The sequence below is a fragment of the Euleptes europaea genome, chromosome 10 (assembly GCF_029931775.1).
Source record: "Euleptes europaea isolate rEulEur1 chromosome 10, rEulEur1.hap1, whole genome shotgun sequence".
In the NCBI taxonomy this organism is placed as follows: domain Eukaryota; kingdom Metazoa; phylum Chordata; class Lepidosauria; order Squamata; family Sphaerodactylidae; genus Euleptes; species Euleptes europaea.
Genome location: NC_079321.1, coordinates 79,273,884 through 79,301,616, shown reverse-complemented (window position 1 = coordinate 79,301,616; position 27,733 = coordinate 79,273,884). Strand labels below are relative to the sequence as shown.

Sequence of the window (27,733 nt, the reverse complement as noted above, 5' to 3'; positions counted from 1 at the left end):
TATGAATTCTTGAAGATGTGTTATAAAAGTGTGTGTGTGTAAAGTCACAGCTGACTTATGGCGATTTGGGAGGGTTTTAAAGGAAACAGATGAACAGAGGTGGTTTACCATTACTTGCCTCTGCATAGCAACCCTGGTATTCCTTGGTGGTCTCCCATCCACGTACTGACCAGGGCTGGCCCTGCTTAGCTTCCAAGATCTGATGAGATCAGGTTGGCCTGGGCTCTAGAGGTCAGAGCAATATAAAACAGAAAGACAAAAGGCCTTTTCAGTTACAGTTTTGGTGCTCAAACTGTGCCCAAGGGGGGATCATACTACTCACAATCCTCTTGATATCCACAGTCACCATTTTGTGTGAACAGATCAATGAATTCGTTTTTCCAGTTTCAGTTTATGTGAACATGTACCATCAAAAAAATCTTGGAAGCCAATCACTTGTCTTGAAGCTAAAAATTATGTACATTGCTGTATTCACACAAAATGGTTACTGTTCTTAACAGGAGGATTGTAGGTAACTAGGGCTGCCAACCTCCAGGTACTAGCTGGAGATCTCCTGCTATAACAGCTGATCTCCAGCCGATAGCAATCAGTTCACCTGGAGAAAATGGCAGCTTTGGCAATGGGACTCTATGGCATTGAAGTCCTTCTCCTCCCCAAACCCTGCCCTCCTCAGGCTCTGCCCCAAAAACCTCCGGCCAGTGGTGAAGAGGGACCTGGCAACCCTATCGGTAACACATTGTTTCCTTCAGCACAGTTTGTGTACCAAAGCTGTGACCAATGAAAAATATTAAAAGCACAATCCTTTCAGCCTCTTTCTTTGATTGTAGTTGGAAAAACAAAACAAGCAAAAATCTAGTCTGCATCTTTTCTTGTGCTTGAAATTCTCTCGAGACCTAGATGCATCGCTATAAAAGCACAGCATCCTTATATCCTAGTTTATTTTAGAAAGGGGCACCGGGAGGCAAGATTGGATCTGGCATCCAATTCAACGGGACAATTTTAATGACTTTATGTAAACAGCAGGAGGTAGGAGAAGAAAGAAGGGGAAAAGTGTAGAAAAAGTGGTTCTGTTTTCTTGGCAAAATTATTTGGGTAGATTTCAGTGGAGCTTAATTAACAATATTTTACTGTAAATTCTTGACGTATGTAATCCAGAGGACCATTTTGCTTCATAATATTAATTTTCTATTCATGTCCCCACTCATTTCAGTGAATTTTGCTCAGAAAACTTCATAATGGATTGTACTTGATTGTTTTTCTTTTATTGGCATACTGAATTGTACAGAAACAGATTGATAGAGTTGAAAGTTGGCAGCAATGTAGGGCTTTGTCTTATTTCTCTGTTGAATGTAATCTAGAAGACCATTTTGCTTCATAATAGTACTTTTCTATTCATGTCCCCATTCATTTCAGTAAGTTTTGCTCAGAAAACTCAGGGATGTGGGGCTTTGTCTTATTTCTCTCACACAACCATAAGCCCATGGTAGCCTGGGAAAAGCCTAGCCTATCCATTCACTTGGGGCTGTGCTGAGCCAGTTATACACATGTACCACAGCAGGCTAAATTAATCTCAGATCTGGCTTTTCGAATGCCACCATAAAAAATGCCTATTGGTGATGACATCTCAAAAGGAGACTCGTGGATAAATTCAGTATATTCATATGATCAGCTTGAGGAAATCTGAAATCAACATGAGGATAAAAGGGGCTGCCACGGACCTATGTGGCCCACGTGAAACGATGCACAGTATGGCTGAAGGGTGTGTGTGAGAGAGGAATCTGTGAGCCTTGCTTGTTTATTGCAAATGACTTGGGTGCTAACTCCAGCTTCTGTTGAATCAAAAATGTACAATATTCAGCAGAGACGGAATATTATCTGGAAATGAGGGAGAGGGAGCAATAGGGTTGCCAGCTCTATGATGGGAAATTCTGGGGAGATTTGGGGGTCGGGTTTGGGGAGGGGTGGAATTTCAGTGGGCTGTAATGCCATACACGCCACGCTCCGAGGCAGCCATTTTCTCCACAGGAACTAATCACTGTTGTCTGGAGCTCAGGATAGTTCATATACCACCACCATCCCTCAATTGTATCTTCACAACCAGCCTGTGAGGTAGCTTAGCCTGAGAGAGAGCGCCTGGCCAAAGGCCACCCTGTGAGCGCCATGGCAAGTGGGGATTTGGACCCATGTATCCCTGGTAGCAGTCTGACATTGTGACCACTACATAGAGATGGGAAGGCCTGGAAAAAAAACGGAAAAATTGGGGGGGGGGAACAGGTGTTTTTCTGTTTTTTCAAAAGGCATTTTTTCCGGGGAAAAAACAGCTTTGGAAAAAAACAGAAAAACACGGGGAAAAAACCTGTTCCCCCCCCCCATTTTTCCATTTTTTTTCCAGGCCTTCCCATCTCTACCACTACACCAAACTAATTTATTGAGAAGTAGAAAGTGATGGAGAAGGATGGGAGTGGCTTGCTCATATTCTAAAGGCACATTAGACAACACAGCCGCACTGTCTCAGTCTATGATATGGCTGTATCTTCTCACAAATTACACAGCACTTCATTTCATTTCCTTTAACTTTCAGTTCTTTTTCAGTGCTCCCCCTTCTTGTTTCTTTTGCTCGTGGTTTATTTCACAAACCCATACAGTTTGCCTCCTTTTCTCAGCTTCTGAATATGTAAGCATAGGATCAGGCTACATGGCTATTCCTTAGGGTTGCCAGGTCCCTCTTCGCCACTGGCGGGAGATTTTTGAGACAGAGCCTGAGGAGGGCGGGTGTGGGGAGGGGAGGGACTTCAATGCCATACAGTCCAATGGCCAAAGCGGCCATTTTTCTCCAGGTGATCTGATCTCTATCGGTTGGAGATCAGTTGAATTAACAAGAGATCTCCTGCTACTACCTGGCAGTTGGCAACCCTACTATCCCTGCGTCAGCGTTCCTTCACCCCTTTGTTTTCCCTTTTAGTCCAACTCTCATTGATTCTAAACTAACCTTCACATTTTCCCTCATAGGGATGTGTGATTGTGACCTTGGGGCTTTTATTTTAAATAATGCTGCATGTAAGCAATTGTCCCCATGTTTATATTTATGATAAATAAATAATAATCAATGGAAAGTACTTTTCTACAGGCATGCAGCATTCTTCAGAAAATAGTTTTCAGACTAAATATAAAATGTACTTTATGAGAATTCCAGGCTTGCGGTTGACGGAGAGCTGTAAAAAGTGTGCCTACGCAAGCTGCATCTAAAGCTAATGATTATACCTTTCAGATTTAGAATGACGGCTTTCCTTAACTCCTCTGAGGATGTCATTGATTGCTCTCAATTTGGAAATGGATCCTGTCCTGAAAACCTCATGTCAGCCCTTGTCCAGAGAGTCATCTACATATCCATCAGTGGAATCATCATCATCACCGTGTTTGGGAATTTAGCCATCATAATCTCTATCTCCTATTTCAAACCGCTGCACTCCCCAACTAACTTCCTCATCCTCTCCATGGCAGTCACCGATTTTCTCCTGGGCTTCTTCATAATGCCCTACAGCATGATCCGGTCTGTGGAAAACTGCTGGTACTTTGGGATCACCTTCTGCAAAGTCCACTACAGCTTTGACCTGATGCTGTGTTTGGTTTCTATCTTCCACCTGTGCTCCATTGCTGTTGATCGTTTCTATGCCATCTGTTATCCTCTGCATTACTCATGCATAGTCACTGTCCCTGTGATTAGGCAATTGATAGCCCTTTGCTGGCTGGCACCAGCCATTTTTGCTTTTGGAGTGGTTTTCTCGGAGGTCTATGCTTCTGGCATAGACGGTTATGCAACTTTAGTTGCATGTTCGAGTTCCTGTCCAGTTATGTTTAATAAGCTGTGGGGAACAGTTCTGTTCTCGTTCGGCTTCTTTATTCCTAGCTGTATGATGATTGGGATTTATGCAAAGATTTTTGATGTATCCAGAAAGCATTTGAATGCCATGAAAAGCAAGCCAAAAAGTTCCCGTGATAATAAACAAAGCGAGTTTTCCACAAGCAAAGATAGGAAAGCTGCCAAAACCTTGAGTATAGTGATGGGGGTTTTCCTTTTATGTTGGTTTCCATGTTTCTTTGTCATTTTAATTGACCCATTTATAGGTTTTTCAACCCCTGCAATATTATTTGATGTTTTAACATGGTTTGGCTACTTTAACTCCACCTGCAACCCATTAATATATGGCTTTTTCTACCCATGGTTTCAAAAAGCACTTAGGTATATCCTCTTAGGCAAAATATTCCATCATCATTTCTGTACTGCTAATCTGTTTTCTGAAAATCATTAAACTAACTCATTTATCACACCAAGGCATTTAGTGGCTTCTCCAGCATAAATGGTATCTTTTGTTTGGTGTAGACTTGCTGATGTAAATTGAAATCTGTTTCCCTATGACTGAAAGTCAGAAAATGAATAGTAGGCTAGTTCTGGCAGATGGAGGTGTGGTATTATTTATCAGCCTTGGACAAAAGATAGAACTATCTATCAGATAGGTGACCAAGAGCTGAGAGATGTCACAGGCCATGATTATTGAACTGCTCAAGAGGTTTGAAGGCCAGTTCCATGCATAGCCAGTTCTAATCATTAGCTCACAACCACCTCTTTGTGTGTGCGTGTGTGCGTGTGTGTGAGTGAATGAGTGTGCGTGTGAAGAGTAAAGTCGCAGCTGACTTAGGATGACCTTAGCAAGGGGATTTCAAGGCAAGTGAAAGCAGAGGTGGTTTGCAGTTGCCTTAATCTGCACAGTCTTCTGTGGTGGTCTCCCTTCCAAGTGCTTATTTTTTGAGATCTGACGACATCAGGCTATACCATGCTGCCTTCCCTCCTACCACCTCTTGTTAAAGAAGTAGTCTTCATTTCTGGATAATAATGAATTATTACTCGAGCATTCAAAGTAATTGCACAGTCATGGTATAACATAGGGCAAGTTGTTGGTATTACTTTTCTTCTGATATGAACAACTCAAACAGCACTTCATTGTTCATAAGCAGGTAGCAGGTGTCACACAATGGCTAACAGGTGAAAGTCTTTGTTTCTCAGATCAGACTTAATTGTCTTGGAGAACAGAGGACCTAAAGGAATGAAATTATTGGATTCTACTCCAAAACCTTTTGGCACAGATGCTCACATTCCAGAACCGAGAGAAGCATCAGGAATGGATTTTGAAATATATACTCCAGGTAGGGTTGCCAAACTCCAGCTGGCACCCGGAGATCTCCTGCTATTACAGCTGATCTCCAGGCAACAGAGATCAGTTCACCTGGAGAAATATGGCCACTTTGGAGGGTTGGACTCAATGGCATTATGCCTCATTGAAGTCTCTCCCCTCCCCAAACCCTGCCCTCCTCAGGCTCTGCCCCCAAAATCTCCAGGTATTTCCCAAACTGGAGCTGGAAACCCTGTCTCCAGGTATGTCAGTGCTCTCTTCTCTGAAGCTTTCAATGCACCAAAGGGGTTGTGATATTGTGACTTATTTTGCACGCCACAGGCCTTGGAGAAGATGAGGAGATAAATCGAACAGCTGGAGGGACTTATGTAGATACTAATCTCTCTGCCAACACCAGTTTGATCACTAGGCAAATCTAAATGATAGCCCAGGGTCACAAATTTTTAGGGGCACCAAAAAGGTGAGAGAGGGTTCATCTATTGGCTTGATGGGAAGCTTAGTGTTAACTGGCTTCTAGAATCTCCATATGTGTTGCTGTTGTTGTAAATTGGATCCAACTCACACAGATCACTACTTACACAAAAACTCCAACCACCACCCCCGACAGAAAAGAGGAATAATCAAAACATTAATGGACCGTGCAAGACGGATCTGTGAACCACAGTTTCTCAAGGAAGAAACTAATCATCTAAATCACGCACTGCTAGCAAACGGCTACTCCAAGAATGAAATCAGAAGGGCCATTAAACCAAACAAAAATCAGAAAACTCAAGAAAAACAGTCTCCCATAGGAAAGGTATTCTTGCCATTTATTAAAGGAGTCACTGATAGGATGGAGAAACTTTTGAAAAAACATAACCTACAAACAGTGTTTAAACCCACCAAGAAAATACAACAAATGCTACGATCAGCAAAAGAGAAAAGAGACCCCCTCACCTCTGCAGGAGTATATCGTATACCTTGCAGCTGTGGAGAAGTTTACATCGGGACCACAAAACGCAGCATACAAACAAGGATAAAAGAACATGAAAGATACTGCAGACTTGGCCAACCTGAGAAATCAGCAGTGGCTGAACATGGACTGACACAAACAGGACACAGGGTCTTATTCCAAGACACTGAAAGACTGGACAATTCTACCAACTATTTTGTCAGATTGCACAGAGAAGCCATTGAAATTCATAAACATCAGCACTTTAACAGAAAAGAGGAGAGTTTAAGAATGAATAAGGCTTGGCTTCCTGCCCTGAAAAACCTCCAGACAAAGACAACATTCAACAATAGCCATACAGATTAGCTTTGGATTACACACATTAACAGATCACTTCAGGATACAATGGTTCCATATTAACATACCATACCCTCATTAGCACATTATCTTGATACTTACAGGACAATACTTTTGCAGGACAATACTCAGCTCAAACCCAACCCCTTTCTGACTATATATTACTCTTCCTACACCCTTGACACTGAGAGACACTGTCCTTCAGTGTTACTACTCTGAAGATGCCTGCCACAGTTGCTGGCGAAACGTCAGGAAAGAAAATTCCAAGACCACGGTTACACAGCCCGGATAACCTACAAGAACCAATCAGTGAAATACTTGGGGCATGTCATCTCACAGGAAGGTATACAACCTGATCCAGATAAATTGTCTGCTTTAAAGGACTGGCCAAGGCCAAAGACTGTAAAAGAACTGAGAACCTTCCTGGGGTTTGCGGGATATTATAGGAGATTTGTAAAGAAGTATTCAACTATCACTAAGCCCTTGACTTCACTTCTGGCAGGCAGGACACCAAGTAGAAAAGGAAACAGAAGTGGTTCTGGTAAGCATTCTCAGAAATTAGAAGAAGAGTGGAGCGGAAAGTGTCAAGAAGCTTTTGATGCCATAAAAAAATTGTTGACATCTGCACCTGTCTTGGGTTTTGCTAACTGGAAACTCTCATATATATTACATACAGATGCCAGCTTGAATGGATTAGGAGCAGCCTTATACCAAGAACAAGAAGGAGAACTCAGGGTGATTGCATATGCCAGCCATGGATTAAGTGCAAGTGAAAGAAATTACCCAGTCCATAAATTAGAGTTTCTTGCTCTTAAATGGGCCATATCAGAAAAATTCCATGACTATTTGTATGGAGCAAAATTTAAAGTTACAACTGACAATAATCCCTTGACTTATGTTCTCACTTCAGCAAAGTTGGATGCTACTTCTCATCGGTGGTTGGCAGTATTGTCTAATTATAATTTTACCATTACTTATAAAGCGGGGAGAATGAATACGGATGCAGATGGGTTATCCCGCAGACCACATGACCCTGAAATGGAAGATGATAGTGCATTAAAATTACAAGAGCGTGTCTCAGAACTATTAGCAAGAGCTAAACCTGACACTGAGGATTTGGAAGAAATATCTGTGGCTAGTTGTACGGCTGTGTGGCAAAAACATTCTGTTCATGTCATGGCACAGACAAATGAAGAGGATTCTACTGAAGATACTTTTCCAATGATTGAACTGTTGTCCTGTGATGATGGAGCCGTGCCAGATGAGTATGAATACCCAGGGTTATGGCCTGGGACATCAAGTATCCCTGGACTTTGCTCTGAAGACTGGCGAGAGATACAGAGGAAAGACAAGTTTGTTTCCTGAGTGATCCAAATAATAGAGGAAGGTAGCAGGCCTATTAGGGGAGAAGAGAAACAGGAACATTATGAAGTCCAGTTGTTGTTGAGAGAGTGGAAACGACTTCATCTGCATGAAGGGGTGCTTTATCGAAGAGTAAAAAGGAAAGAGGATTTCATTGATCAGTTAATCCTTCCACGTTCTCACAGAAGTCGAGCATTACGAGGTATCCATGATGAAGTAGGACACATGGGCATGGAAAGAACATTGGACTTAGCCAGAGACCGGTTCTATTGGCCTAAAATGGCAGCTGATGTTGACCGCAAGTGCAGGACCTGTGAAAGGTGCATCAGAAAGAAAGCTCCAGCAGAGAAAGCAGCACCTTTGGTGAATATAAAGATTTATGCTCCAATGGAACTTCTATGTATAGACTTTTTGATGTTGGAGCCTGATGACAGAGATACCCGGAATATTTTGGTGCTAACTGATTGTTTTACAGGGTATGCACAAGCCTATCCAACAAAAGATCAAACAGCCAAGACTGTGGCTGTTACTTTGTGGGAAAACTTTCTTTGCCACTATGGTTTTCCAAAGAGGATCCACAGTGATCAAGGTGCAAACTTCGAATCTGAATTAATATCTGAACTTTGCAACATCGTTGGTGTGAAATCAAGAACTACCCCTTACCATCCACGAGGAAACCCTGTGGAAAGATTTAATAGAACTTTAATAAGTATGTTGGGAACTTTAGAAGATTTTGAAAAGGCTAAGTGGAGGAAATATGTTAAACCACTGGTTCATGCATATAACTGTACCCGAAATGATAGAACTGGAGAGTCTCCCTATTTTTTAATGTTTGGTAGACAGCCCTTGTTACCAATTGATTTATGCTTTGGTATTAAGCTGCAAGGGAAATCTAAAGTAACTCACCAACAGTATGTGAAGGACCTAAAAAAAAGGCTGAAGCATGCATATGAGTTGGCTAGAAGAGAATCTGAAAAGAACCAGGAAGCTAATAAGAGGAGGTGGGATGCAAAAGTCAAAATTTCGCATATCTCAGAAGGTGACAGAGTGCTGGTTCGCAATCTCAATTTAAGAGGAAAACATAAATTAGCTGACAGATGGGAAAAGGAAATATATGTCATCATTCAACAGCTACAAGACCTCCCAGTTTATGTAGTTAGACCTGAAGATGGTGATGGTCCTCAAAGGACATTGCATCGTGATCTGTTGCGGCCATGTGGGTTCATTTCAGCTATGGAGGGGGAAGAAGTTCAGCTAGTTGCTCACTCTGATCATGACCTGCCAGTTGTTGAACTGAATCCTGAAGCAATAGAGTTTGAACCAAAAGATTCCAGCTTTTCACCAGATAATTGGCAGCCAAATGCAGAAAGTACAGTGTTGCTGGATTCCAATGATACAGTACCGTATACTCAAGGGGATGAGCTGGTTGATGTGTCCGTTGAATTTCCAGGGATTGAAATGGAGGACAGACGTGTTGAAACATCAGGTACGGGCACATCAGTTCTGGAAGTTGAACCTGAAAACTTGCCTCGCAGACCGCAACGGCAGAGACAGATTCCTACAAGATTTAATGATTATGTATGTGGTGTACACAAATTAGCCCCACCACACAGAAGGATGTCGGGGACGACATCGGTTTAGTAGGGGAGAATGTAACCCTGCCAATATTATGGGCTTTAGGACCCAGGGGGGCTCACTGAGCATGGGCAGTTAGGTAGGTTACTGACTGCAACTGCCACACCCCTCAGTCGGTTGGGCTGGCTAGGAATAGGGAAGCCAGAGTTAAACTGAGGGGACTAATCATTTCCCTTTACAGGTATGTGTGGGTCCTGTTAGAAAGAAAGGGGCACACTAGAATATTCCCTGAAAGAGTTATGTTAATAAAATGATTTTTAGGGATAGTTTAGACACTGACACCCCTGAGTCGGTTGGGCTGGCTAGGAATAGGGAAGCCAGAGTTAAACTGAGGGGACTAATCATTTCCCTTTACAGACTGGGAAGAGAGAAGAAGGCCTTCAACATCTGCAGCAGCATTCGTGAAGCAACAACCCTGCAGTTAAACTTTAAGTTGTGGACTTTTCCTTCCTTGTTATTGCACTTGATGTTATTTACCCATGTACAGCGTGTCCTTCCTGAAAGGCACTGAAGATTTTGTGTATTGTGGTTGTGTTTGTAATTGTTTGGTTACTTGAAGTTATATGTTGTGCTGTTGTATTAAATGTTTTATTTTATTGTAAGCAACTTCACAGTTGTCCACAAGTAGTGCTGTCAGTTTATTGAATTCAGAACCCCTCCCTTATCCTCTAGTAGGGATTTGTGTCAACAGGGTTACACTTTCCTTTATTCACTTTGAGAGTGCATTGACATCTGTACATATATAAATAATATAGAATCACAGAAACATCATCATAATAATAATAGTTCAAGTTGCCCGTCACTTTGAACCAGGGCAGAACCAAAATACAGTTCCTTTCACAATGTACCCATATTAGCACAGCACAGTGTGCTACAAACTACAGAAGTAAACAAGGGACAAATTGTGCATAAGCTTAGCAAATCACAGGGAAATGTCTGTGTGGCTGAAGGTCACTGATAACACCACCATCTTCCTTTTCCTGAATTCTAATATTGCTTTATAAATGTTCATAAATCATATTAAGAAATAACATGATGCTGAACTGCTTCCATAATAAAATAGTTAATATAAGATTCTGCCAACAGTGGTCTCTTTTGTCCCACTCTCAGCTGGTCCTTCAGTGCTTTGTTCTACCAGAAAATTGTACTGCCAGACCATAATTATATATTATGGGTATTGCATTTCTTTTAATCCTAACCAACTGGGTGCTCAAAGCAGGCAGCTGAGTAGAATATCACTAACAGGAATGTTTTGCGGGTATAAATCACCTGTACTCTTGCCTGATGAAGTCAACAGTGAAGGATCAGATCCATTGAAGCTCCTTGTAGTGCAGCTTGTAAAGGTGTTATATAGCTGAGTAATTACGTTAACCATTAATTCAATGGGTTCTAATGTAAAATATAGTTAGGGTCACTAGGAACAACAATCAGACAACAGAGTGTGGTTAGGATATGGGAGCAGATGCCAGGGCTCCAAGACCCACAAACGACTCCCAACAAAGTTGCCATTCCAGGCATTTACACTGATCATCCGAGAAGGTTAAAAGCAGCATGAGAAAATTTTCAGTTTGTATCACCTGCCTTTTACCAGGTGATGGAAGTGATGGACAGGGCTGCCCTGAGCAAATTTATACTCTTCAAAACCCATTGAAGTCATTCAAGGGTGCAGCTCTGGCTACGAATGCACTGGAAAAGGTAACTGTTCTCAGAGACAAGACGATGGGAGTTCTTAGTGGTCAGCAATTGGTTAAACAACAAGAAGCAAGGGGATATGGAATAAATGGTTACTTATTGTGACCAAGCATAGTAAGCCATGGGGTCCCCCCCAGTGAATCTGTTTTAGAATTAGTGATGTTTAATTTCTTTATAAATTATTTGGTGGGATTGTGAAAAGAAATGATCTTAATTCATCTTTATCAAATTTATCCCTGAAACCCAACAATCCTATCCTTTCCTCTTTTGTAGGAAGTTAGTCAATTTCTATCCAGCTCTGTTTTGATCAAAGAAAAAGCCAAAGTGAGGAGGAGCAAGGAAGGAGGTTCTGCAAAATTTCAGAGTTTCACTCTGTAGATGCTCAGAGGGAGGCAATGTCTTTCCAAACCTTCCTATCCTTCCACTAGATTACTACTCTGGGGTGCACAATGTAAACCAGCTGTAAGGATGGAAGTTACAAAAGGGTGTATTGATTACTCTTCAAAGAGAAATGAAAGAGAAATAGAGAATAACAAGAATCAATGGCTATGTCTAAAAAAGTGAAGACATTTCCTTCCCCATATCAGCCTTATTATTTGTTGCCAGGTTTGCAGATGAATAAAACGATATAGGATTGTGAAAAGCCAAGCAAACTGTGAAGGGCTCCAAGACCTCTCCAAATACCATGAATGGGCAACAAAATGGCAAATGAAGTCCAGAGTATGATGTCATTCATACTGAGGCAAAAAAATTCCAGAGGACTACCCATTTAGTCTACCCAAGGACTACCCAAGTTAGCAAAACAAAGAAGAGTTCTGTGGTACTTTAAAGATGAGAAGCTGTATAATGGCATAAATTCTAGGCCAAAAACAGTTTAGACCATATTAAATGTGCTCACTTGCAATGTGTCACAAGATACTTTTTCTTTTTCCTTGGTGCAAATATTTAGACTTTGCTTATAGACTAACAGAGGACGAATGGGCAGTGAAAAAAACAGAAAAGAGATCTTGGGTTTATGGCAAATATTTAAGTGAAAACATTGTTTCATTGTTTAGTGTCAGCGAAAAATGCAGTTCTTCCCCCCCTTTTTAAAATTTTATTGGAGAACAACAATAACAATAAACAATAACAGAAACTAAAAAAGCAAAAGAAAAAGAAAAAAAGGCAATCTTCATGATTTAAAATACAATATATCTATATACACAATAAAATAACACAATAAAATAACAACAGGATTCCTATGCTACAGCTTATTTCTTTGTCTTCATATTCATCGTTCCATCCTGACTGAGCACAACACATTCCCTTTCTCACCCTTATTTATAACATTCTCTATTTTATTTATAGTTTGTGACCATAACTCATCTAAACTTATTGTATCTCTATTTTTCTGAAATGTTGTTAGGTTAATTAAAACATATATTTCTTTAACTTTAACCAGCCATTCCTCTATCTTTGGAATCAATTTTTGTTTCCAATGTCTGACAAAGGTCGTTCTAGCAGCAGTTATCATATGTAACCCCATACAAAGTTGGTCTTTAGTTAGATTAGGTACCAGATTTAACAGGAATATCTCGGGTTTACATGGGATATCCATTCCAGCAGCTAAGCATTTCACTATTTTAGACCAAAATGATATAGCTCTCTCACATTTCCAGCACATGTGTATAAAATCTGCTTGTTTTCTATCACAGTACCAGCCCCGAGGTGCAGAGTGGTAAGCTGCAGTATTGCAGTCCAAGCTCTGTTCATGACCTGAGTTCATCCCAATGGAAGTTGGTTTCAGGAAGCCGGCTCAAGGTTGACTCAGCCTTCCATCCTTCCGAGGTTGGTAAAATGAGTACCCAGCTTGCTGGGGGTAAAGGGAAGATTGTGAGGGTCTGTCTGCCTTTGCCTTGTGTGTTCCCCCCCCCCTGGACTCGTAAAAGCAGTCCAGGCCTTTTGCCTTTCCTTGGTTCAGGCGCTGCGTCTGACAGGCCCCAGGTTGGAATGTCTCTTCCCACGTCCACCTCCCTTGCTCTCTCTGACTCCCTCCCGCCAGCTGTGGCCTTGGTGGGTAGATAGCAATAACGAGCTCCCTGAGGTCTTTGATGTTCTTGTACCATGCACAATTATCTCGTAGATTCCCATAACATACGTTTGACATCTGCTTCCCTGTAGGGGTTATAATTCTGTCTTTGTGAAATCGTGAGCACTTGCAACTTTACCAGTGTAAGGCCTGTACTACCTGAAGCTTCCAATAAAGTTCCTTGTTTCTGCATGACCGTCTGAGCAAGTGATTTTATGGAGTTTGCACAGGGAGGTTGGGAACCCTCACATTAAGTTGCAAGACTTCTGCCTTGTTATCCTGCTCCTGTACCATTCTTGGACAGCTATGGCAGGCAACAGGGATGACAACGACAAGAAGGACGGCGCCGTACCCAAGCAGCCCGATCCGGCCCCTTCGGAAGGGAAGTCGACTGGGAAGACGCCCAGTGGAGCTGACTCGGGATCGGGTCTGGGTACCAAGTCCAAGCCTACCTGCTTGAATACCTGGCTGGAATCTCCCCGGGGTTGGTCGCTCCCGCAGAGCGACGCGCGGTCACGACGGACTGCGGTGCACGGGTTGGGGTTCGAGGACGATCCCGCCCGAAAGGAAGCCCTGCTGCTTCACCAGATGGATGAGGAGCGGCAGCGCTGGCAGGAAGAGCGCCAGGAATTACTGGACCGGATGGATACCATGAACCCGGTGATTCTGGACATGGCTCAAGCCATGGACGAACTGAAGGTTCCGACGCCGCCCGTGGCTCCGGTGGACGGAGGGCAGCAACCAGACCCACCTGTGGCTCCCGCACCTCCCATCCGTCCCGCTCCACCGGCCCGCCGAGATTTGAAGATCACGTATGATGGGTCGAGTGACCAGCTGACTTTTTTATGGTGCAAGTGGACATTTTTATGCACGAACAGGCCCGGACTTTTACCTCGGAAAAATCTCGGGTCCAATACGTGGCGTCCCTCCTACAAGGTGAGGCGGCCGCCTGGATGGTACTGCAGTATGAGCTCCGCTCCCCGGTCTTGCGAAGTCTCGATGACTTCATGATCGCCCTTCGACACCGTTTCAAGGACCCGCATTTGGGTGAGCGAGCAAAAACTGCCTTGCTACAACTGAGCCAAGGGACGAAATCTGTCACGCAGTATGCGAGCGAATTTCAGTCGCTCTCGAGTAAAATTTTGGACTGGAGTGAAGCTACCAGGGTGCAGTATTTCCGCGAAGGTTTGAACCCGGAATTGCAACACTGGGCTTTCATGCAAGGTAACCCTCCCGATGTTGAAGGGTGGGTTCTTCACGCCGCTGGCATTGAGAACCGAAAGCAGCTGCTGCTCCTGTCCCGGCAATGCACTGGACAGGAGACCAAGACCCGTGGAGACAGGCCCGGCGGTCCGTAGGACTCTCGTCCCCCCTCGGGGGGAGGACCATCCGTGACCGAACGCCGCAAACGCTTTGAGAGCGGAGTCTGTCTCGTTTGCGGGGGGAAAGGACACTTTGCCTCTCAATGCCCTTCTCGACCCAGACGTCCGGGACCGTCTCGTCCGGCAACGACCGAACCTGAGAAGCCCCCTCCCGAGGGGCAACCTCGCCGCCGGAGCGGCGCACCGAGCCGACGGGGCACACCCTCGGCCTTGCACGCACGCACCGAGGTCGAAGCCTCGGGCTCTTCTGGCCCATCAGGGCCACGGATTACAAATGAAGCCTTTGACTCATCGGAGTCACGGATTACAAATACCGCGTCTGCTTCCTCCAGCGAGGAGGAGGACTGGGACATGCCGGCAAAAAACGCCGTCGGTCTGCTGTAAAGGGGGCTCCTCAGCAGACCGCTCCGAACGTTGTGCAAGGAGCTCCACTGATGGTAAGCGCTCGGGAAGACAATGTGTATGTAAAGGTCAATCTCTCATTGCCAAGAGGGGGGCCCATGTTAGAATTTACGGCCCTAGTTGACTCGGGTTGTGCCCGCACCCTGATAAGCGAAGAGGCTGCCTGACAATTGCGAGTTAAGCAAAAGCGGCTACCTGAACCCATCCGCTTTTCCCAGATGGATGGCAGTGACTTTAAAAAAGGGCCTGTAACTCACCGCACCGCCGCGGTCGTCATGGCCATAGGGGAGCATTGGGAACGACTTTATTTTACCATCGCTCCCATCGCCACACCCGTTGTGTTAGGGATGAATTGGTTGCTGGGGCACAATCCCTCCATAGACTGGGTTGAGCAGACGCTCACCTTTCCCCGCAACCCGTGTGAATTCCATGATAAAGACCGAGTACTTAACACTCCCGCAGCTGCCCTCGTGGGGGCCCCTTCTATCGAGACTTCTCTGCCCCAGCTTCCCAGCGAGTATTCCCAGTTTGCCGATGTGTTTGACGTGCGGGAATGCGACGAATTGCCCCCCCACCGGGAGACGGACTGTGCTATTGAAATAGTGGGGGATGGCAAATTATCCAAAGGGAAGGTCTACCCCATGAGTCCTAATGAAAAGGCGGTGTTGCGAGAATATTTGGACACCAATTTAGCGCGGGGCTTTATCTGCCCGTCTAAGGCTCCATACTCGGCCCCCGCCTTCTTTGTCAAGAAAAAGACAGGAGACTTAAGACTGTGTATTGATTTCCGTAGACTGAATGCTGTCACTCAGTCTAATGCATACCCCCTCCCTCTCATTCCAGACGTTCTCACACAATTGAAAGAGGGCCGAATCTTCACCAAATTGGATTTGGTGGAGGCTTACCACCGAGTCCGCATACGAGAAGGGGACGAACCTAAGACTGCCTTCTCCAGTTGTTTTGGAATGTTTGAATATTTAGTGATGCCGTTCGGACTTTCGGGGGCTCCGAGTGTGTTCATGCAATTGATTAATGAAGTACTTCATGATTTATTGTTCCGTGGGGTGGTGGTTTTCTTGGACGATATCCTCATTTATACGAAAACCATGAAGGAGCACGTACAACTGGTGCGCGAGGTGCTGCAGCGACTGCGTTAGCACAAACTGTTTGCTAAGGTTTCCAAATGTGATTTCCATCAACCCTCCATCACTTTCCTGGGCTATGTGATTTCCCATCAAGGCTTAGAGATGGATCCCGAGAAGGTTCGGGCGGTAATGGAGTGGGACCCCCCCCCCCACGCGCAGACATTTACAGCAGTTTTTGGGCTTTGTAAACTTTTACCGAAACTTCATCCCTAACTTTGCCCAGGTAGCGCTCCCTCTCACTTCGCTCCTGCGCACAAAAGGGAAAGGGGCAGGAGCCGCCATGCCCTCTGCTAGGTTGCAATGGACTTCGGACTGCCAGCAGGCTTTCGATACGCTCAAGCTGCTTTTCTCGTCCGAACCCGTTCTCGCGCACCCTGATTGTGAAAAACCTTTCGTGGTCCAGGTCGATGCCTCTGACGTTGCCATGGGGGGGGGGCCCTCTTGCAACGGGACGAGAACGGTCAGCTGAAACCTTGTGCCTATTTTTCTAAAAAATTCTCCCAATCCGAAATCAACTGGGCCATTTGGGAGAAGGAAGCCGCTGCTGTTAAACATGCCCTCACTATTTGGAGGCATTTTCTGGAAGGGGCAGAGATCCCTTTTGAGGTTTGCAGCGATCACAAGAACCTAGAGGCCTTAAAAGGGGCTAGAAAGCTCACCGCGAAACAGATTCGTTGGGCACAGTTTTTTGCCAAATTCCGCTTTGTCCTGAAACATGTGCCAGGAAAGGACAATGCGTTAGCGGATGCTCTTTCTAGACTCCCCCAATACCGCAATGACTTTGACCGGCCGGTGGATTCCTTGTTTACCCCTGAACAGAGAGGGGAAGTCTCGGGACTTGCAGTAACCACCCGGTCCCAGTCCCACCGCCAGGATGTTCCTCCCCTCAAGGGAATCCCCAAGGCTTTTCAACAGCGGCTCCGGGACGCTTCTCTGAAGGAGGCGGATCAGCAGGTTCTCCCCGCACATCTCGACCAACAGGGCTCCTTGTGGTTGCAGGGGGGTAGGCTTTATGTCCCCGAAGTACTCCGAAAAGAGGTGCTGGGAATGGTTCACGGGGCCAAACTTGCGGGGCATTTTGGGTTTGTAAAGACTTTGCATTTATTGCGGCGTCAATTTTGGTGGCCAGGTATGAGAGCCGATGTGGAGTTGTACGTGCGCAGCTGCCCCATCTGCGCCACTGCCAAAAAAAGGATGGGAAAGCCCCCCGGACTCTTAAAGCCTCTGGAGACCCCGACCATGCCCTGGGAAGTGATCGCCATGGATTTTATCACTGATTTGCCCCCAAGTCGGGGGAAAACTGTACTGTGGGTGATAACAGACTTATTCTCTAAACAGGTTCACTTTGTTCCTTGTGCGGGGCTACCATTGGCCCAGAAGTTGGCTAAACTGTGTATTAATCACGTGGTGAAGCATCATTCGATCCCGAGGAAGGTCCTCTCTGACAGAGGGGCCCAATTCGTTGCCAAATTCTGGAGGGCCTTCCTGAAAGTCATGGGGGTGGAAGAGCAAGGACTCTCTTCGGCCTACCACCCCCAGACCGACGGTCAGACCGAACGTGTCAATGCTGTAGTAGAATGCTATCTAAGGTGTTATGTCAATTATCACCAGGACGATTGGGTAGACCTACTGCCTTTTGCTGAATATGCCTATAATAATGCCCCCCATTCCTCCACAGGTTTCAGTCCTTTTCATGTGGTTTATGGAAAGGACTTTGGGCCCTTTGGTTCTCCTAACATCACTCCTGAACTTGAAGGGGTGCAGGAGGTCCAGGATTGGGTACAAGTAGTGCAGACCACTTGGCCCTGGCTGCAGAAAAACCTGGAAAGGGCCAAGCGCAAGTACAAAGACCAGGCCGATAAACATCGGTCTCCGGGGTGGGAATTCAAGGTGGGAGGGCAGGTTTACCTTTCCACAAAGAACCTACATTCACTTCAGCCTTGTAAAAAGCTTAGTGACAAGTATGTAGGTCCTTTCCCCATCACCCGAGTGATCAACGACGTCACGGTGGAGTTGGAACTTCCCAAGTCTCTTCGAGGGGTACATCCGGTGTTCCACATCAGCCTACTTAAACCGTACGTCGCTGCCCCTCAGTTCCACCCCCTCCCTAAGTCCGAAATTCCTACGGTTGTGGGAGGGGAATCGCATCTTGAAGTTTCTAAAGTGTTGGACTCTAAGCTGAAAAAGGGCAAATTGTTCTATTTGATCCGCTGGAAGCACCTGGGACCCGCCCATGACGAATGGGTGGCCGCTCCCCATGTGGCGGCTCCCCGCCTGGTTCGAGAGTTTCACTCTGCCTATCCGGACAAGCCTCATCCACCCGGACTCGGGGGAGGGGGGCCTTAAGGGGGGCAGAATGTGAGGGTCTGTCTGCCTTTGCCTGGTGTGTTTTCCCCCCCCTGGACTCGTAAAAGCAGTCCAGGCCTTTTGCCTTTCCTTGGTTCAGGCGCTGCGTCTGACAGGCCCCAGGTTGGAATGTCTCTTCCCATGTCCACCTCCCTTGCTCTCTCTGACTTCCTCCCGCCAGCTGTGGCCTTGGTGGGTAGATAGCAATAATGAGCTCCCTGAGGTCTTTGATGTTCTTGTACCATGCACAATTATCTCGTAGATTCCCATAACATACGTTTGACATCTGCTTCCCTGTAGGGGTTATAATTCTGTCTTTGTGAAATCGTGAGCACTTGCAACTTTGCCAGTGTAAGGCCTGTACTACCTGAAGCTTCCAATAAAGTTCCTTGTTTCTGCATGACCGTCTGAGCAAGTGATTTTATGGAGTTTGCACAGGGAGGTTGGGAACCCTCACAAAGATGACTGGGGAAGGCACTGGCAAACCACCTTGTAAACAAAGTCTGCTTAGGAAACGTCAGGATGTGACGTCACCCCATGGGTCAGGGATGATCCGGTGCTTGCACAGGGGACCTTTACCTTTTTACCAACAGCTGTTATTTTCTGATTTATGGATTTTACTTAGTCTAAGTGGAGTCATATACCACATGTATACCATCTTTATTAGATTTTCTCACATTTGCATACTGACTGTAAAATCTAATCCCTTTGTGAAAATGTATTCCCATTCTTGGTCACTCAATGCCCTATCCAAATAAGTACTCCATTTATCTCGATATCCCATTGAATTTGCCAAATTTATTCGGCGCCCCCCGAATTCGCCAAATTTGGCTTGTCGTTTACCTGCCTTTTTTAAAATTCGGTTCCATCCGAACTGAAAACCGCCGAATCGGGGGAAATTCGGCTGTTTTTTGGTTTGGGATGAACCACATCGACAGCCCTAGTTGCAAGTGGAAAATTTGTATAAGCTTTTCTCTGGCTAGGGTATTTCAACTCCACGCGTAACCCTATCATTCATGGTTTATTTTACCCTTGGTTTCTCAAAGCATTTAAAATGATTGTGACAGGAACTATCTTCCAAGGAGACTCTTCTGCAGTGAATCTCTTCGCTACAAATGTTTAAACAATGTTAATACTAGACGGTCACTGTTTATTAGCTCACTACTATTACATCTTGCAAACAGAACCCTATCATGCTTGAGGCTTCACGCATCCTGGAAGCTCCAGAGAAGATCCCCCTGCCTCCTCTAACTGCAGTCTCCCATGTAACAGGCAAACTAGGAACCTGCTGAGTGGACGCATTCATATGCAGCATCTCCTCCAGGAACAAAGAAGGTGGAGAGACAGAGCAGATGCCTGGACCAAGAGGGGGAGTACACAAGAGACAGCTTGAAGCTCCCACATTCCAGTCTCACTCAGGAGAAAGGCACAACTCGATAGATCTTAGCAGGAACAAGGGCTTCACTCTGGCTACAGGAATGGGAGGGACTATGAGCTGAGCTCTGAACCCTGATGTTTCAACATCACCTACAAAATCAACTAGTGCTTTGGTCTGGACTGCTCCGTCCTGCCAGATACAGACCCTTGCTGCCTCTTGTGGAGATCTCTGGCCTCCATCTCCAGCACTGGTCACCAGTTCCTGCTCTGCTTTTTGTTGGCTGCATGCTTGTGATCCTTGTGATGTGTAACCTCTTTGGTTCAAATGCAGACTTCCCTTGAAAAACAACATCTGTCCACTATTATCTGTCCTCTGATCATAACCTGGTTTGACTGCTATAGTGCACTGTATTGAAGATTACTCAGAAGCTTCAATTGGTACAAAATCAAGCAACAAGATTTCCGACTGGAGGATGTTACAGGGAACATATCTTGACAGTCTTAAAAGAACTATAGCGGCTGTGATTTACTTCTGCAGCCAATTTAAAGTGTTTTAAAACTCCAAATGGGTGCAGTTGAGATGCTTAAATGCCCCATTGATCCCTTCATAGCCTGTATGTTAGTTGAGATTATCTATGGCCTCCTCCATAGAAGTAAGGTGGAGGGGCCACAAAAGACAGGGAGTTTTTTTTCTTCTTGATTCTTTCTTTGAATCTGGTCATGTGCCCCATAATCATTCCACTGGTTCTGAGTCTATTAAACGTTTGGCACTAGGTAAAGGTATTTCTTTTACCCAGGCATTTTGCTCAAGGGTTTGGGTCTGTTTTTTTTTTTTTTCTTGTCTGCTTTTCTTGATTGTTACTGATTAAGTGGCTTGTGTTGTTGCTGCTTGTTTTATTGCTTGATTGATGTGCAACAGTGAATATTTTTACAGTTTTACCAACTTAACCCTTTAACTATTAGTTCTCTTAACTTACAATTGGAAGGCATCGCTGTCACTCTACTGAATCACTCTTCCATCACTTGCCTTCAACTTTCCTGCCAAACCTCATGCAAGTTAAAAATCAGCCAGTGAGTCACCAGATATTTCCAAGGGTTTCTGGAAATCACCAATTATCATAATTTTTAGCATTCACACGTAGAATATTAAATGCATAAGATAAAAGAAAGACTTTGATTGGGATTTAATTTCCATGTTAATAACATAGGTCTTATGAACTGAGGAGCGCCGTGACGCAGAGCGGTAACCTGCAGTACTACAGTCCAAGCTCTGCTCACAACCTGTGTTTTATCCCAACAGGAGTCAATTTCAGGTAGCTGGCTCAAGGTTGACTCAGCCTTCCATCCTTCTGAGGTTGATACCCAGCTTGCTGGGGGTAAAGGGAAGATGACTGGGGAAGGCACTGGCAAACCACCCTGTAAACAAAGTTTGCCTAGTAAACGTTGGGATGTGATGTCACCCCATGGGTCAAGAATGACCTGGTGCTTGCACAGGGGACCTTTACCTTTACCTTATGAACTGTGGTTCCCAGCTAATTTTTTCAATATTTGTGCTTTAGCAAACCTTTTTAAATCACATGTCTTTATACACTCACACCTGTGAAGTCAAGAGAAGTTTTGTTTTGACTTCAATAGATCCAGAATATGCAACCTCTCAATCAATAAACCTTTAATGGCATATCCAATATTACAAAGAGGAAAAAACAGTATAAATACAACTATCAGCTAAAAAAGCTAAAACAAACATAAAATCATAACACATCGTTTCCCAAATTTTTCATAACACATCAACTAAGAAATTGGCCACCGCCACAGTGATCTCTACTGTTGTATCGTTCAATAAAATTTGACATTTTATTTTATTAGGAAAATAGTATTTAGAATGTATCCAAGTATTTAAACATTTCTTCCTAGCAGACGCGTATACTGAGCAATCTAGTAATATGTGCTCGATTGAGTCCAAAGAGCCACATTCACATTTCCGTTCATGTTTAGGAATATTTTGGAACCTTCTATATAACAACTTCGATGGGAAGGCATTTACTCGCACAAGAGAAAAAACTCTGCGATGGCTAGGACTATCAAGATTGTATAGATAATGGGGGATACATCCCGCAACATTCTTAAGTTTTAATATAGCTGATGAACAGACAGGGGGTTGAGACGGCTGTATTTTTTGAAGTTCAATATCTAAAAGCCTCTTTTTAATTGTCTTAAAAATATAAACTTCCGAGGAGAAAGTTAACTCCTCCAGGGAAATGCCAATGGATCTTATTTTAGATCGAATTTTATGATCCCAAGAGGTATTTCAAATTTCCTTTAATAAAAAAAAACAGAAGCGAACCATCATCAGTATTAAAATACAGTTTAAGCCAATAATGAATAATTAACTCCCATGCCTTAGTTTCAATTAAATTTAGTCCTAATTCAGAACACAATGCATAATAAGAAACACAGTTTGGGAAGCCCATAATTTGTCTAAAAAAGGATGCTTGAATCGCCTCCACTTCATGATTAAAAGCGTTAAACCATTACAGGAACCCCATAAAGAACCTGAGTGTGAGAGCCAGGTGGCTCCGATCCCCCCTGCTCCTTTTGCATTCCCTATCTCTGGTCCTTTGAACTCGTAAAAGCAGTTCACACCTCCCCTTCCCCTTCCCGGATCCCGGCGCCTCTTCTGCCTAGCCCAGGTGCCAGTCCTACCCTCCCCTGTGGTGCATCCTGCTTGCACTCCCTCGGGCCGATTGTGGCCTTGAGGGGCTGAGACTCCTAACAGTCTCCCTGGGACCTGTTTGATGTTTTGTATTGCGCCAATCTATCTTGTAGCTTCCCACGACTGAAGTGTGAACCCTGATGCCCTGTAGTCAATATATTCTGTAACCCTGATAAGGTAGCTCACTTGCAACTTCTGATCCGTGTCTGTCTATCCTATCTGAAGCCTTCAATAAATCCTTTGTTTCTGCATCCAAGTCTGAGCAAGTGATTTTGCGAAGTTAGCACAGCTAGGCTGGGACTCTCACATTAAGTTGCAAGTCCTTGCCTCTTTATCTGCACCTGTACCTTAAGGGACAGCAATGCCAGACAACGAGGATCCCTCTTCACCCCCGGACTCCCCGGACAAGACCGAGCCTCCGGCGAAGCCGGACCCTAAGGAGGAGGTCGCCAAGCGGAAGGTACCCGGTCCCCCACACCCGGGTACCAAGCCCAGGACCACCTTCAATTCCTGGCTGGACTCTCCTAAGGGCTGGTCGCTCTCCCGGAACGAGGCGAAGCACCGCCGGCTGGCCTTGTCGGGCACGAGGCTCGAGGACGACCCTGCGCGCATGGAGGTCATGTTGGAGGAGGAACGGAGGCAGTGGCAGGAGGAACGCCAAGCCATGCTGGAACGCATGGATGCCATGCAGGCCTTGATGGAGGGGATGGCTACCGCCATGGACGCGCTGAAGATACAGCCCCCTCCCGACAACCCCCCGGAAGGAACACCGGCGGCTCCCCCCGCGCTTCCCAGCGCCCCGGCCCGTCGGGACCTGAAAATTACGTATGATGGGTCGGGGGACCAGTTGACTTTCTTTTTGGTCCAAGTGGATATTTTTATGCGGGAACAGGGACGGACCTTTAACTCGGAGGAGTCTCAGGTCCAGTACGTGGCCTCCCTATTGCAAGGGGAGGCAGCCGCTTGGATGGTGTTACAGTACGAGTTGCGCTCCCCGGTTCTGCGCAACCTGGATGAGTTCATGATTGCCCTCCGGAACCGTTTTGAGGATCCGAACCTGGGAGAGCGGGCCAAGGCTACCCTGATGCAACTTCGCCAAGGGACTAAGTCGGTGGCGCAGTATGCAAGCAAATTCCAATCCTTATCGAGCCGAATCCTGGATTGGAGCGAGGCCACCCGGGTGCAATGCTTCCGAGAGGGACTAAACCCGGACTTGCAACACTGGGCCTTCATGCAAGGCAACCCCCCGGACGTCGAAGGCTGGGTGCGCCACGCCGCCGACATTGAAAATCGGAAGCAGCTCCTCGCTTTGTCCAAACAACGCACCGGCCGCGACTTCAAGCCGAGGGGTGATCGACCCAGCACACCCCGGGATCCCCGCGCTCCAGGCGGCGGCGGTCCCTCAGCAGCTGAACGCCGCAAGCGCTTCGAAGCCGGGGTCTGCTTGGTGTGTGGAGGTAAGGGTCACTTTGCCTCCCAGTGCCCGTCTCGCTCCGGTCGTCCGATGCCTCCCCGCTCGACCCCGCCCGAACCGGAGAAAGCCCCCGTGGAAGGCCAAAGTCGACGCCGGAGCAGCGCCCCGGGACGCCGGAGCACGCCTTCCGCTCTACAGGTGAGCGCTCTTGGCGAAGCCTCTACCTCTACTGGTCCATCGGGACCCCGGATTACAAATGCTGTCTTTGACTCGGCCGAGTCACGAAGTACAACTACCACGTCTCCCTCGTCCAGTGAGGAGGAAGAGTGGGAGACGCCGGCAAAAAACGCCGGCGGTCTGCTGTAAGAGGGGCTCCTCAGCAGACCGTTCCTATCGTTGTGCAAGGAGCTCCACCGATGGTAAGCGCCCAAGAGGATAATGTGTACATCCGGGCCCACCTGTCCTTACCAAAAGGGGGGCCCGTTTTAGAATTTCCCGCACTAGTTGACTCGGGGTGCGCTCGTACCCTGATTAGCGAGGAAACCGCCAAAAAACTGTGCGTCTGACGCAAACGGCTCCCGGGCCCCCTCCGCTTCTCTCAAATGGACGGTAGTGACTTTAAAAAGGGGCCCGTCACTCACCGTACCACCGAGGTGGTCATGGCCGTGGGGGAACATTGGGAACGGCTGTATTTTACCATCGCCCCCATAGTGACACCCATAGTCTTGGGGATGAATTGGTTGCGGGGACACAACCCTTCCATTGACTGGGTTAAACGGACGCTCACTTTCCCAGAAGACCCCTGCGGGGTGCACGACAAGGACCGAGTTCTGTGCACCCCGGCCGCCGCACTAGTGGGGTCCCCAGGGTCCCTTCCCGCGACACCCCACCTTCCCTCGGAATACTCCCAGTTCGCAGATGTGTTCGATGTGAGGGAATGTGATGAACTGCCCCCACACCGAGAGACTGATTGCGCCATTGAAATTGTGGGAGAGGGCAAGCTGTCTAAAGGGAAGGTTTACCCCATGAGCCCAAACGAGAAGGCTGTGTTGCGGGACTATCTAGACACCAATCTAGCAAGGGGCTTTATACGTCCCTCCAAAGCTCCGTATTCCGCCCCCGCCTTTTTCGTCAAAAAGAAAACGGGGGACTTGAGACTATGTATTGACTTTCGCAGACTGAATGCAGTCACTCAGTCTAACGCATACCCCCTCCCTCTTATTCCAGACCTTCTAGCACAACTGAAGGAAGGCCGGATTTTCACCAAACTGGACTTGGTGGAGGCCTATCACCGCATCCGCATTAAGGAGGGGGATGAACCCAAAACGGCTTTTTCAAGTTGTTTTGGCATGTTCGAATACCTAGTAATGCCGTTCGGACTTTCTGGGGCTCCGAGTGTGTTCATGCAATTAATTAATGAAGTGTTACATGATTTGTTGTTTCGGGGGGTAGTGGTATTTTTGGATGATATACTCATTTATTCGGAAACCATGGAAGAACACGTCCGCCTTGTGCGCGAGGTCCTCCAACGACTGCGGGACCACAAATTGTATGCAAAAGTGTCTAAATGTGAAATTCACCAGCCCTCTATCACTTTCCTGGGTTATGTAATTTCCCACCAGGGGTTAGAGATGGACCCCGGAAAGGTTCAAGCCGTGCGGGATTGGGACCCTCCCACCACCCACCGCCAACTCCAACAGTTTTTGGGGTTTGCCAATTTTTACCGTAACTTTATTCCCAACTTCGCACAGGTGGCTCTCCCCCTTACTTCCCTTTTGCGCACCAAGGGGAAGGGGGCGAACGCCGCGCTACCCTCGGCCCGCTTACAATGGTCACCATCCTGCCAACAGGCGTTCGAGGAGCTGAAAGTGCTCTTCTCGTCCGAGCCGGTACTAGCCCACCCGGACTGCACCAAGCCTTTTGTGGTCCAGGTGGACGCCTCGGACGTAGCCATGGGAGGGGCCCTCCTGCAGAAAGACGATGGCGGGGTGTTGCGGCCGTGTGCCTATTTTTCCAAAAAGTTCTCCCAGTCAGAGATCAACTGGGCTATTTGGGAAAAGGAGGCGGCGGCGGTTAAGCATGCCCTCACCATCTGGAGGCATTTTCTGGAAGGGGCGGAATTCCCATTTGAGGTGTGTACCGACCACAAAAACCTTGAGGCTCTCAAGGGGGCTAGAAAGCTCAACGCTAAGCAAATTCGGTGGGCTCAGTTTTTCGCCAAGTTTCGCTTCACCCTCAAACACGTTCCCGGGAAGGAAAATGCTCTAGCCGATGCCCTGTCCCGCCTACCCCAATACCGCAATGATTTTGACCGTCCGGTGGACTCCCTATTTACCCCTGAGCAACGGGGGGAAGTTTCTGGTCTAGCCGTCACCACTCGGTCTCAAGCCCGCCAACCAAGTCACCCCTTACTCAAAGGGGTCCCGGAAGCTTTTCAGCAAAAGCTCCGGGACGCATCTCTGCAAGGCGGAGCAACAAACCCTCCCCCCCGGGGAACAGCGGGACTCATGCTGGGTGCGGGGTGGGAAACTTTATGTCCCGGCACCTCTCCGCAAGGAGGTTTTGGGACTGGTCCACGGGGCCAAACTGGCTGGGCACTTTGGATTCGTGAAAACCCTACACCTGGTCAGACGGCAATTTTGGTGGCCCAGCATGAGAGCCGATGTGGAACTGTACGTGCGCAGCTGCCCCATCTGCGCCACAGCTAAGAAAAGGATGGGAAAACCCCCGGGGCTTCTGAAACCTTCGGAGACGCCCTCCTGACCATGGGAGGTGATCGCCATGGACTTTATCACCGATCTACCTCCCAGCCGGGGTAAAACAGTCCTTTGGGTGATCACGGACCTTTTTTCCAAACAAGTCCATTTTGTTCCCTGCGCCGGGCTCCCCTCGGCCCAGGGTTTGGCAAAGCTGTTCGTCACGCACGTCCTCAGACTTCACTCGGTCCCTAGAAAGGTCCTCTCCGACAGGGGGGTTCAGTTTGTTGCCAAGTTCTGGCGAGCCTTCCTGAAACTCATGGGGGTGGAAGAGCAAGGGCTCTCTTCAGCTTACCACCCTCAGACCGATGGGCAAACCGAACGAGTTAATGCTGTGGTCGAGTGTTACCTCCGGTGCTATGTCAACTATCACCAAGACGACTGGGTCGATTTACTCCCCTTCGCTGAGTATGCCTATAACAATGCCCCCCACTCCTCCACTGGCTTCAGCCCTTTCCAAGTAGTGTACGGGACGGAATTTGGCCCTTTTGGTTCCACTCCTGTTACTCCAGAGCTCGAGGCTGTCCCGGAAGCCCAGGAGTGGGTGCAGGTGATTCAGTCCACTTGGCCCTGGTTGCAAAAGAACCTCGAACGGGCCAAGCGCAAGTACAAAGAACAGGCCGACAGGCATCGGTCCCCGGGCTGGCAGCTCAAGGTGGGGGAGCTAGTTTATCTCTCCACCAAAAATCTGCGCTCCCTCCGACCCTGTAAAAAGCTAAACGATCGGTTTGTGGGACCTTTCCCCATTTCCCGGGTGATTAATGAAGTCACTGTAGAGTTGGAGCTGCCCAAGACCCTTCGGGGCATCCACCCCGTCTTCCATATCCGTCTACTCAAACCTTTTGTATCCGCTCCCCAATTCCACTCTCCCCCCAAGCCTGAAGTTCCTACGGTAGTGGGCGGAGACACTCACTTAGAAGTCTCTAAGGTTTTAGACTCCAAATGGAAAAAGGGGAAACTGTTT

General features: G+C 46.8%; 1 protein-coding gene across 1 annotated transcript; it reads left to right on the top strand.

Moving 5' to 3' along the window:
• Window positions 1-3,260: 3,260 nt before the first annotated feature.
• Window positions 3,261-4,310, top strand: TAAR2 (trace amine associated receptor 2). Its single transcript, XM_056856235.1, has one exon. The coding sequence runs from the start codon at window positions 3,276-3,278 to the stop codon at window positions 4,308-4,310; it is 1,035 nt and encodes a 344-aa protein (XP_056712213.1). The 5' UTR covers window positions 3,261-3,275.
• Window positions 4,311-27,733: the final 23,423 nt, after the last annotated feature.

What these genes read in the sequence shown, in the direction of transcription:
- TAAR2 (XM_056856235.1), top strand. Translation starts at nt 3,276, where the DNA reads ATGACGGCTTTCCTTAACTCCTCTGAGGATGTCATTGATTGCTCTCAA.